This window comes from Botrytis deweyae (genome assembly GCF_014898535.1).
Source record: "Botrytis deweyae strain B1 chromosome Unknown BDEW_012, whole genome shotgun sequence".
NCBI classification, from domain to species: domain Eukaryota; kingdom Fungi; phylum Ascomycota; class Leotiomycetes; order Helotiales; family Sclerotiniaceae; genus Botrytis; species Botrytis deweyae.
The window spans coordinates 128,006-140,820 of NW_024066219.1; the positions used below are offsets into that span (position 1 = coordinate 128,006).

A 12,815-nucleotide genomic window follows, 5' to 3' on the forward strand; every position below is an offset into this window, starting at 1 on the left:
CTATGGGAAGTATCAACGCCCTGGGGGATTTCAAGAAACGCGAAGAAAGGGAGATAGAAATAGAATGGGAGAGAAATAAATTGTACATTCATTTGGCGGCGAGAAATAATCCGGGGACGTTTCATTGGAGTTTGTACTTGACGGAGGAGAAACCGGAGAGGGGATGGGTGTATCATGTTTTTGACCCGGTGCCGGATAGGTGGATTTTGGAAATGCTGGGGGGAGATGAGGAGGGGGAGAAGGAGGAGGATAAGGGGAATAGAGATGGTGGTGGGAACGAAGATAGTAACGAGGGTTCTGAATCACCAGGCGAGGATTCCAGGGAAAATGGTGACCAGCAAATAGTTGGTCCTGAAGGGGAAAACAAAGAAGGACAAGAGGATGAGAAAGAAATTGGGAAGAAGTATGAAGAGAAGCGAAAGCGAGAGTCGGGAGATACAGGACATATCAGCGATGAGGAAAGTGATGAAAATGGGCAGTCGGACAGTGATAGGGGTATAAAGGAAAAAGAAGAGGATAGGAAACACAAGAGAAACAAGACAGACAATGAGGAGAATCAAGGAAAAGATGACGGTTCATATGATCTGGAAGATCCCCACCGCAGCAAGAACCACGACGCAGAAGACAACAACCACACATTCCTCACCTCATCCTCTCTCCTCGCCGCCATTGAAATCGGAACCGACATCCAAGATATGCGAGAGATAATCGAAGAAACGATATCCACCGAATGGAAGACGGGGAGAAAGAAGATCGCAAAAGGGGAGAAAATCTGTCGAGAGTTTTTGTTGAAATGTGTTGAGGAATTGGAATCGGTGGGAGTGTTGAGTTTTAAGGATGGGAAGGGGATTGGAGATGTAGAGAGAGAAGCCGAGGAGTTTGGGTTGTTGAGTGATCCAGCTTTGAATGCGGCGGCGAGGAGGGGGAGAGTGTGGAAGAGTAGGGTTGTGGAGTGAGGAGAGGGAGGGACTTGGGAGGGGTTGCACAAAGGGGTGGCGTATGTACTGAAACTTTCTTTCATAGAAAGATGTAATATCCAGTGGAATATTCCAGCTCTCGTGACCCGAGAAACGACAAGGAGGAGCAACTTCGTTGTTCATTGAATCAATAATCAAACACAAGGTCAGAGCAAACTTATGGACAATGTTGGGAAGCACGTGAATATTGTGATGTGGGCAGTATGCAGCCCTCGCTAATCATGGATATATCTGCTATTCTTGATTGGCTTATGGAAGGCATAAATCTAGTGCCTGGAGAACAGGCGTGGAGTCAGATCTTAATATACATATAAATGTTGAATCGTGCAGGTATAGCCTATTATACACCATATCCGATTTCCTCCTACTCACACCAATAATCCTGGATTCCAAGTAGCATGGACTAAATACCTACATTTAACAACGAGGTAAAAGCAGTGCAAACGATATCTAGTACACCTTCTTTGACTTCCAAATCACAGCACGCCTAGCGTCCGCGTTAAGCGCGGGATCACTAAGCAGCACCGGCTCTTTCACTTCTGCTACCAGCGGATCTATGCATCAAACAGCGTCAGAAGACCCATTGAATTGCAGAAAGCTTGGCCACCACACCCATATTCTCTTCAACTTTTCTGGTTCATCATGGAAGATTTGCTGACTTTTATTGCCACCTCTGGCGTGCCTCGTCACAATCGAGAGATTCTTTATTGCTTCATTAAAGATGCTTCTGAACCCGAGCGCGCATGCCAGTATATACATGAACAGTGCGGGAGTGAAGAGATGGTTAAGCTAGAGAGCATAGTATCTCTCTGGAAATAAGTTGTTACCAAAGGTGAGTCCTTTTCATAGAACTGTGATAGCATTTCAAAATCACATGTTAACTATTCTCAGTTCTCCAACCTACACTATCTTCTGATCGTATCGCATCTGAATTGTTTACGAGAGAAGACTATGAATGTCGTATCACACAACAGCCTTCACGGTATCTGGGCGAGAAGTTGGAGGCTGGAGTATTGTCTCGCCAGTACTGTTCGACGGGGTTCTTGATTCGAACAAGGTTTGAAGAGTACCCATCGTAGGATTGCTCTTATCGTTCTCATTTTATTCTGATTTTAGAACGCCATGCTTCTTGCATTTCTGAGGCCAGAGATTTTAGAAAGTCTCCAAGAACTACTCAAGAGAATATACAATAACCAAACCAAAGATGAAGAATATCCCGAGCTTCAGAATATGTTCTTGGCGACTAGCAGCACGAAGGAGGCTTTCCACAAGGCGCATTATGCATCTTTCCCATACCTGAAACTTTGCTGGAAAGCAAAGGATCTTCAAGTGGATCCAAAAGTTCCTAATTCCATTGATGTGAATATACTAACTACAGCCTTTTATGTTTTTCCCGCGATATCCCCATACTGATGATACTCACACCCAAGTATGGAATTCTACCCCGACAACGTGAGACCGCGTGTCGAGACAAGATAACTAGTCATTACATCGCATTCGCGACCCCATCTACCAGTCTTCCTTTACCCCATCCATTGTTACTAGGTATACATTCACAACTTTCTAAATCACGTTCCTGGATGGACTTGGCCGAACAAAGGGCTCACGCCCGCTCGAATCGAAATATCGTCTATAATCGCATATGCCAATGGACCTCTTCAGCTTTCACTCACATGTTTAAGCTATTTCTTTATCTTGTCTCTGGGCGTTTTAGAATCTACTGCTATCGAACAATCAGTCATCTTTCTTCAAATTTATACGCACCGTAAGGGATAGTCCAGCATATTCCCGGCGGGATTATCGTCAAACGAGGTCCCCGAGTGTCATCCAACGAGATCTCCGCCCTCCAACTCATCGCAAATAATCCCTTCGTCCTCCCCCAACCTCTGGATTTCGTAACAGATTCCAAAGACGGCCATTAATATCTCATCATGAGCCATAATACCGGCCAATCCTGTCGATCTGTCTGTGATCTCATGACCGATTCGGACCTCTCAAATTTCACTCACGACCTCCGCATCGTTCTTACCGAGATGCGGAAAATACATAGTTTTTATGGTGTCCAAGCCGAAGCCATAATTTGTGGCGCCAATGGCAACACCCCCTGTCACGACTTCCGACTCTGAGATCCCTGTGGTCCCTTTCCTTCCCTCGATTCTTTCCATTAGGATCTCCGCTCTAACGCCTTCGTGCCTTCTCCCCCCTCTTCCTCCAACCCCACCACCAGCCTCAACGCCCCCACCCAAGTGCCCAAAAGTATCTCCTTGCCCACGCTACCCCACGCCCATCTTCTTCACCCACAGCAATCCCAACCCCAACAATATCCTCATCAACCCACCCTCCTTCCGCACCAGCGCACTCGTAGATAAGGAATGCGCGGGCTTCTACCCCGATGATTGGGAGAAGATCCAATCACTGTACAGTAAGCCCGGCAATGTTTTCTGGAAGTCGCTTTTGCAGCGAGTGATATTTGAATTTGAGGATAAGATGAAGATAGAGATGTAGCTTTGGGATCCATCGCTCGGATCTATTTTGAGATGGGGCGTGGTGGAGATATGGATATGGATATGGATATGGATATGAAGAAGAAAGAAAGAGGGGGGAGAGAAACAAAATTATTAACCTAAGCGACTTTGAAGGTGAAAAATCGATACATAAGTAGGTATGCTCACGATATCCGTTCTAAGGATATATTTCGACAACCGATTCAGTATTTACGCTGTACAACAAATCTGATAATATCATACAGAAATGTAAACTCTATCATTCGTCAACCCATCAAGGTCTATACAATAAGGTTACACAATATTCCCCCCTGAAGAAAAATACCAAATCCCTTATTGATAATCCCACTCGAACGATGTATCATTATCAGGACTTTTTGACGCCGAGAGAGAGAAGCGGAATGTTATCTCTCCTTGGTGAGCCAAAAAAAAAAAGGGTTCTGAAAGAGGGAGAGAGAAAAAACGTATACAGTAGCGCACGCTCTTACCCTATATTTCTATCAGATCACATCACATCCCATTACATACACAAGACACAAGACAAAAGACACAAATCAATCTCCCAGATTCGCGAGTAAAAGAATTTGTTTAATCTAGTCCAGTCTCGTCTCGTCTCGTCTAGTCCAATCCAGTCCAATCCAGTCCAACCGATATAGTTAGATAGCAAGACCAAGACCAAGACCAAGACCAAGACCAAGACCAAGACCAAGACCAACTTGGAAGACCAAGATCAAGATCAAGACCCAGAAATACGTAGGTAGGTAGAAGGGTATCAACTTCTCCCATGCCAGTCAATCAACCAATCAACCACTCACTCCTTTCCTCTCCCCATGCAGCCAACCAATCCATCCCCATCCATCCACCAAAAAGACTTTTATAAATCCCATGCAAATGATCCATCCATCCATCCATTCATCCATCCAGCGTAAGTCATAATGCAATGCCATAAAAAAGAGAACGGATGTACCATCATGCTATGCTATGCTATGAAATGCCATGCCATGCCATACCATGCAAGAAACAAGCTCGCAATACATTCTCAAGAATTATCAAAAGCAGCAATAAAATGAGCCAAGGAACAGTAAGAGAAATTCATGATGTTTAGTAGTTGATTATTGGCCAGCCTTCATCTTCCATCCACCAATTTAATCTTCATAAGCATCACCATACTCCCACATACCCTGGCGATTTTGTCTAGCCTCAGTTTGACTTTGAGTCAAACTCTTAATAACATCCGCAAATCCCTTCTCCCAACCCTTCAACTTGGTTGGAACCATGCTAAGACCCATAGCTACGATATCATTATTGATGCTATCGTTCAAGTTTTGACTCTTAGCATCAAACAATGTGACATACAAAGTTCCATCTGGAGCTGTATAATCGACATTTGCGACGAGTTCCCTGTCGGCGGTGTTGTGAGTAATATATCTAATTGCCTCATTCATATAATCCTTGTCTGTAGGAAATTGAAGAAGAGTTAAGATAGCATCAACGGCTTGTGGGCGAAGTTTTTGCGTTGAAAATTGTGGTTGTGAAAGTGGTCGGAGACGAGACCAAGGAATCTTCTCGCTGTTGCCATAATCGATATAAACAATTTCTGCTTCCTTAGCAGTACGATCATTGGAGCGTATGCGACCACGATACCATTGACCATCCTCGGAAAATTTGGCCGCAACGTAATCGCCAGCCTTTGGTGGACCGGGGAGACCAGTTGAGTTGGATGGGTTCAAGTGGAAAGACTTGAATTGAGTCATCATAGTCTCAAGAGCCGAAGTACCAGTACCAATGATCTGGAGTTTCAACTTTCCATCCTCATTAATCTGGGTGACAATAACATCTCTGTAATCCTTTTCTCTCTTGATCTGAGTGACTTCATCATCATTGGCAGGCTGGTATTCCTCTTCTTCCACATCTAAAGATGGATCCCAATCTGCCCAAAGACCTTTTCGAGCATCCTTTGCGCGCTTTTCGGCTGCTAATAATTCCTTCGAATTTCCGGATTGTTCGGCAGAGTGTTGATGAACAGTTGCATAACCTTCCTCAACCAAGATTTTACCAAAGCTCTCCTTGTTGATGTAAAGTTCACCAATGAAGCCACCAACCTTATCGGTATTATATACATCGATTTCAACATCACGTTGTGATAATCTTCGTGTAGCTAAATCGTGTGCTTCCTTGCCAAATGGTTCGCTCTTATCGCTTGGGTTTCTAGCAGATTTGGGAGCTCGAATACCAGCGAGAACAAAGTTGAGTTTAATGCCTTCACGAGGCACGAGTACAACAAATCGGCCGCCTCCTTTGACAAAGTCAACAATGGCCGGGATTCTCTTTTGTCGTTGCAATGATCCAACATGTAGCTTAGCCTTTTGGACAGTCTCAGATGCATCGGCATATTGCTTTGCCTTTGCGGCCTTTCCAGACCACATTCCTTTCTTTTCTTCCTTGGCTTTCTCTTGTGCAGCCAATAAATCATCGTAGTTAGGAGCGCGATCGGTGTCATCTCTTCGATGACGGATTACGGAAGCCCAACCTTCTTGAACCAATTGCAATCCAATATTCTTATCATTCAAAGTAACGGTGGCAACTTCCTTTGCATCATAATCTTCAGTGCCTGGTCTTGATCCATCGATGCTAATTCGGACATGTTTTCCGATCAGGCGTTTTCGAAGGAATTCCTTAGCTTCGTCTCTGAAAGGTGCTTCAGATGACTCAGTAGGTCTAGGTCCACGAATACTACTAATGTTTATGCGCTTCTCAACACCTGCCTTGTTCTGGACAAAAATTTGATCGGCGCTGAAAATTTTGGTAACAGTTGCTTCAAGACTTCCACCTGCACCGTTGTTCTTTACAACATGGTCCTTGAACAGACCGAGTTTAGCATGTTGTGCACGCTTTTCAGCCTCACGTAATGTTGCCATGTCTGAGCCAAGGAGTGTTGAATGGAAATCGGTGCATCGTGCAAGTCCAGCTTCGAGGATGAATTTGGCAATAGTTCCCTTGGGATGGATAACTGAAGCAATGAGTTGATTTTGTGGGCTAAGTCCAAGAATATGGATTTTAACATTTCTTTGCAATAATCTTTCCTCGACGAAACGTCGTGCTTCGTTTCCAAATGGTTCCGCAGGAGCTGTTTGTCCATTCGATGGGTTGACTCGCTCAGTAGCTGGTGCGCGAATACCAGCGACCAAAGTCATAACTAATTATTGTCAGTTGATTGTTTCACACACATGAATTTGCTTAACCGACCTTGAATGTGCTGTGTAGGAGTAACAATCAAACGCACAAGCATTCGATCACCACTCAATATACGTTCGACCAAACCATCCACTGTTTTTCCCTTCCATGTATCTAAGAAAGACTCTGGGTTGCCCATGTCATGCTGGACCTCGATACGTCCGCCATTTTCTTGCCATAGACCCTTGTCTTCACTGCGTGCGGTAGCTTCGTATAAACGTAAGGCGTCGAGTTGTTGAAGGGCCGATTCCGAATCTTCCTTTCGGCCAGCATCTTCTCTCAATTTAAGCCAACCTTCCTTTATCATTTCTTCGGGTAGTTTGGTTCCATCATTGAGAAAAACAAGTCCATATTCGCGCTTAGTATTTGGAATTTGGTACAAGACTTGGAATTGTACAACCTTGCCCACTACTAATTTTCGTAGGGCATCGCGAGACTGAAATGCAAATGGTTCGTCGCCTTCCTTTCGCAGATGTGGTGAAGTGCAATAAGCTAAGGACAAAATGCGCTCGAGATCCGGGTTCTCAACTGAGGTAAGTACAAGACTGTCGCCGCTCAAGACGGATTTAACTTTTGCTTGATTGAGAACCATTTTGCTGTAATCGGATGGAGGTACGTTGGCAAGTCGTTTCTTTCCGAGTGGTGGAATGCGGGGACTAGGAAAAGGTTCAGGGAGGTTAGCAGATTCCTGAGAAGCTTTTGATACCGATGAGCTGCTAGAAGATTTGCGGTCATTAGAAATGCCTGCCGCAGAGCCAATCTTGAATGTTTTGACACCCATTTTGATTATAATGAAAGATTCAACAATGGTGGAGGTATAGGTATAAGTATAGGTATAGGTATAGGTATAGGTATGCGTGTAGTGGGAGTTGTAATTCGTGTTGTAAATTTATTGAATTCGAGTAAAAGAGAGTTGTTTGTCTCTGCGATTTGAGTTGCAGATACTGGGTAGAGTTGTTTGTCTCTGCGATTTGAGTTGCAGATACTGGGTAGGTTTAAGTAGTCTAGGCGTCGCGGTATGATATTGAATCTCGTCAAAGCAATACCGTAGAATGTTTTCGTTTATATGTGTTGGAGATACAATCTGCTGGATGCCGTATGAAAATGTGGTTTGCATGAAAGTGAATCTCGAAGCAGGATGTGCGAAATCGAAATTGAAAATTAGACTTTCCAGATCTGGGTTATGATATTTTTTCAAAGGTGAAGCTCCTTCTCCGGTTTGTGGTTGAGGGTCGAATGAATTGATCATGGTGAAAATCGACAAATTGAAGCTACTTTTGGGAGAGTAGTGACTAGTCATCAATTTCCCCCTTCTCGTGAATTCACTTCTCTCATCCCATGAATTTCCAGCTACTTCCAGTTTCTGATTCTCAATTCGTTCATCCATACCTAGCTGGCGGTCGGTAGCCTTCTCAACACCTCCATTTAAGTGGCGTAGAATGCGGATTGCGGCAGGCAGTTCTTGTATACATATGCGGTGAGGGTGAGGGTGAGGGTGAGGATGAGGGGAAGGAGGAAAAGGGAATATTGTACAACTTACATATGGAATCAAGTAAGATGCAACAGATAGTAAAAAGATGCAGAATACAAATTGAGATTCAACGAGCAAGAGAATCGAATATATCAGGTATTCCAATTCTCTTTAAATAGTCAATTAGATGGTAAAATGATAAAGATGGAAAGAGGTCAAGTGTTCTCTTGGAGCTTCATCATCCATTTAGATGAGGCTACATTTTATATAATTCCATTACTGTAAGGTCCCATTGAACCCTTGATGTGGGGTAAGGATGTGGAAGAGATCATTGGTGCATGAAGCGAAGATGTATTTCCATGGAGCTGTAATCCATGTTGTCCGGAGATCATGTTCGAAATGTGTATGGTTAGTAGTTACCCTTCAGCCAGCTGAGAGGTATCAGTACTCAACACTCGAATCAAGCTTACAACACAATCATTGACTTCGGAGCTGAGATGAACATAGCTTTTTTCTATTCGCTTCAATAATTCATAAATCATAAGTTGACCAAAATCAGTGGAGTAAAACGACTGCTTTTCTGTTGAAACTAGACACAGCAGGCAAACTAAGCTAAACTATTCATACCCCTTTTCCATGTTCATCAGATCATATCATTTCGTTTCATACCATTTTGTGTGCTACACCATTTATGCAGCAATACCAATGACACCTATGGGAATATTAGTAATGTGTTCAATACCTGCATCTTTAGTGAATGAATGACATACCACAAGCTGGTCTGGTTCCGGCGTTACCAGTCTTCTTGGACTCTTCGTTCTCTCCCTTACCGAGATCATCGGTTCCGGAGTGGACAACAACGGTACGCTGAGAGGGCTGTTAGTAATCACATATCAATGATGCGAGAGAGTACATACGCCAATGACGCTCAATGGACCAATCAACTTAATGTGACTGTCTTGAACGGAACCAGTAGCATTTCCTTGGGCATCAGTCTTGAAGTTTCCAAGATCACCTACATGGCGAACCTCGTCGGTGGGAGCACCGTGGGTCTGACCGTGGGGGTTGACTAAAATATCGAGTCAGCCTTATGTTCCGTTGTATGTGTATTCCATCCAGAGCTTGAAAAGCGTAGAAATGAGGACCGGCAGATGTGCAGCCGTTGGTGTTGTCACCGAATTGATGAACGTGCATGCCACGCTCAGCATTGGCATCGTTTCCGGTGATGTTCCATGTGATGGTAGTTGGAGAGTTCTCTTCGGATTGCTCAAAGGTAACGGTACCGGAGATCTTGGAGTCACCTCGGACGGTAGCAACTGAAAGAGAAAGAACCAGGGTTAGTATATATTTCATACCATACTTGGAACCGTGAAACAATGAAAGATAAAAAGGGAATGCAAGATATGAGGATAATGTAGATGAGATGCTTGATTGGAGATAGTTTACCCATCCGGGTATCCCATTGACAGAGGAAATGTGCTCAAAAGCTCTCTAGCTGACCCCGCCATTGGTTACAGCATTAGATATGTGGGGTAGGGGCGGCAGAAGTCGATATTGGAGATATAAAACTTACCTGCTTTAACCATTTTGATGGATTATGTTATGGAATCTGTTGATCTGGGAGTTTTTGAGGTTTTCAATGAGGATTTGGAAGTTGTGGTCGATGGCAAGAAACAGTAGAAATAGGAAAGAAAGAGGGGTGGGAACTCGTTGGAAGCTTTGAGCATTCCATACCGAAAGTGGGGTTTGGTAAATGGCAATTCATCTGCACGATTATCAATTCAATCATCTTTATTTCCGAACACCGGTGACCGGTCGTTGGCTGTGAGATTACATAATCGTTCGTCGTTGTCAGACACTGACGTCGATGGAGAGCTAATAACTTCACAGTACCAGCGGAGTAGTTAATATCATGTAAATGCTCAGAATTGAGTTTAATATCGAAGCTGTATGTTTGACATTTATCGACAAATGGTATGCCGATATTCAAAACTCTATGGCTGGCACAACGAGCCTTGAATAAATATCTCAATCTAATGCTCTGGTACTCCTTCTCAAAGCGTCCCGCTCTTTGAAGTCTTCTCCGTCGTCGCCCCGTCACTAATTCTCTCCGAGATGCCCATAGAATCAAAAATGCCCGTATTTGCTTATATCGAGAATCAGAGGACAGAACTCTTCCGGCAATGGTCTTCCTTGCTGGGTTTCTACCAGGCACCGGTATTGTAATCGTCAACAGCTTCGATACCGCAGCACATATGAGTGAAGAATTCCCGTAGCCTCATAAGCGTATACCGCCAAACCATACTATGTACAGCAAAGATATGTGCTGATGCCGGTTTCACTGTGATTTTCATGCTCTTCGTCTGTACGGAGAAGCCTGAGGATATCCTTGCCCGCATTCAGCCACCGTTTCAAATGTTTTCCCATTCATACGACTCCATGCCACTGGCAGTCATCAGTATGATAATATGGTAGCCACGATAGTTGGTCTTCTTTATTGCCACGGCAGGTCAAAGTGGTGAGTACATATTGACTTGATGTACAGAACGCAGTGCCTCCTTACCCCTGAATTTCAAGCGCCAGTGCTTTTGCTGTAAGGTTCGCAATTTTCGTGATCGATTGGATTATTTTTGCCAAGACACATAACACAGTAGTGTTCCTCATACTGCCTTTGTCAATGAAGGTCCCGCAATCATACAAAAGTCAACGCTGTCAGTCTATAGGAGGATATCAAATAGGGGTCTCGGGAAAGTAAAACGACTGAAAGGTTTTCTGAACATCATTCCGCCCAAACCTCCACATGGGCTAAGTACGAAGAAAGAGCCGTTTGGAAAAGATTCTTATCAAAAGAATTGCTTGGCGAACTTGGCTACCAGAGCACACAGATATCTTGCAATCTGACCATGCGCTGGCTAATTGTGAATCAGTGGTGACACGTGTAGGGATAATTTATAGACATGGCTGTGATATTAAACTGATGAATGGCGAGATGTAGAAGAAATTGGAATGCCAACAAATGTGAGGATAGAATGAAGCAAGCGGTCTTTGTTAACACTGATAAAACATGAGATTCAATGTCTTCTCTGTGCTCTGAAGTCTGCAGTCTGAAATTTGACATCTGAAATCTGAACTCATACTCAAGTTTGATGTTACCAACTTCTCTTTCATCACATGGGATCCACGTGGAATGTTGCTTTAAGGAGTTCGGGATGGAGAACTACTGGAGACCCTTTACCCTTCTAAAACCTCTTCTGGTACAAGATTGACGATCGATATTCAATATCATTGATCCTCTCGATCCTGTACTTCATCTAACCTAAGGGCTTCGGATTGGGGACCCGATCACAGCTTTAAGAATAACCTTACTTGAGACGATTGACATGATTGACGTGATTGACATGATTGACAGAAGTAGGTGGTATGCTATGACAGAAAATCCAACATCAGATCCTAGATTCTAGCTTGCTTACCTTTGATACATCATGTATCTGCATTCTGTGCCGCCGTCTTGCATTTTTGAATGATGTTAGCCACACACACACACACACACACACATACACACAGCCCTACCATGAGGCTTATCCCATTCTTTTCCATTCTTTTTCCTGTGCCATCCATCATTGATGTAATACATCCCTAGATGGTAATGTGTGAGCGGGGCGAAGTCTTTTGGAGTGATAACAGCAATGGAATGATGATGAATGAATGAATGAATGAATAGCAAAGACATTGGTTGACAATGACATTCCTCTTTGAATGGTAAAAGGGTTGAGATATATGAAAGCATGAAAGTATGAAAGTATGAAGATACCTCGTATGTACATATGAATGAAAGAATGAACGAGCAAATGAATACCAAGCTAATAACGTGGAAGCTTATTGATGGGTTGATTGATTGAATTGCTTGACGCGTGCAAACTACCAGGTACTTTTACCCCCATTGATCAATAATTGAGAAAGGTCTAGATATAGAATTTAATCTTACAATGATTTAGATCTTGTCATTATAATTACATCTGGGCATAAATAACCTTTTGCAAAGTGGTGGTCCATCAAACCAATCAACATTCAAGAGCTTGCGACGACACTCAGCTGCTCCAGAACGTCTTATACAGACAGTACAATGGAATAATAACTATTACCGACCTACTCTACCTAGGAAGTATACAAAGATAAAGACCAAAATCAGAATCAGAATCAGAATCAAAATTAAAATCAAACCCAGAATCAAAAGCATATACGACTTCACACACAACAAACACATAGAACTACCTCCCTCCCTTTGAATAAGACAAAAGATACAAGGCTATACCATCTTCTACTGGACTCATTTATTCCTTATTACTCAGTCATTCGCTTTTATTTAAATAACTCCTACAAATATCTTAATCTTCTTGGAAAACTTTGCTTATTATCACAACATTCCCTTCCCCCGCAGAAAAATCCAAAGGTCTAAAGGATCAATTGTTAGTCCCCGGTCAAGATTGGATTGCTCTGATACGGAGACTCCGAATACCCGTATCGAAATCTCCCACATTGTCGCAAAACCTGGGCAAGCAAGCATTTTTATTACACGACACCGCGCATAAGCTCAGCATTGAGACGACGACCTTTCTTGATTCTCTGAGA

General features: G+C 43.3%; 4 protein-coding genes across 4 annotated transcripts; 2 read left to right on the forward strand and 2 right to left on the reverse strand.

The window, feature by feature from the left end:
* Positions 1-2: 2 nt before the first annotated feature.
* Positions 3-956, forward strand: EAE98_005862 (uncharacterized protein; the record flags this gene model as incomplete). Its single annotated transcript, XM_038953484.1, has 1 exon — positions 3-956. The coding sequence occupies one exon, from the start codon at positions 3-5 to the stop codon at positions 954-956; it is 954 nt and encodes a 317-aa protein (XP_038809879.1).
* A 2,112-nt stretch (positions 957-3,068) lies between these two features.
* On the forward strand, positions 3,069-3,482 carry EAE98_005863 (uncharacterized protein; the record flags this gene model as incomplete). Its single annotated transcript, XM_038953485.1, has 1 exon — positions 3,069-3,482. The coding sequence occupies one exon, from the start codon at positions 3,069-3,071 to the stop codon at positions 3,480-3,482; it is 414 nt and encodes a 137-aa protein (XP_038809880.1).
* A 1,144-nt stretch (positions 3,483-4,626) lies between these two features.
* On the reverse strand, positions 4,627-7,496 carry EAE98_005864 (uncharacterized protein; the record flags this gene model as incomplete). Its single annotated transcript, XM_038953486.1, has 2 exons — positions 4,627-6,677; positions 6,728-7,496. The coding sequence occupies 2 exons, from the start codon at positions 7,494-7,496 to the stop codon at positions 4,627-4,629; spliced, it is 2,820 nt and encodes a 939-aa protein (XP_038809881.1).
* Positions 7,497-8,875: 1,379 nt separating this feature from the next.
* Positions 8,876-9,772, reverse strand: EAE98_005865 (uncharacterized protein; the record flags this gene model as incomplete). The annotated part of the gene is made up of 5 exons (XM_038953487.1): positions 8,876-8,898; positions 8,957-9,053; positions 9,104-9,255; positions 9,332-9,502; positions 9,760-9,772. 5 exons carry the CDS (start codon positions 9,770-9,772, stop codon positions 8,876-8,878), a joined length of 456 nt encoding a protein of 151 aa, XP_038809882.1.
* Between the last annotated feature and the right edge of the window lie 3,043 nt (positions 9,773-12,815).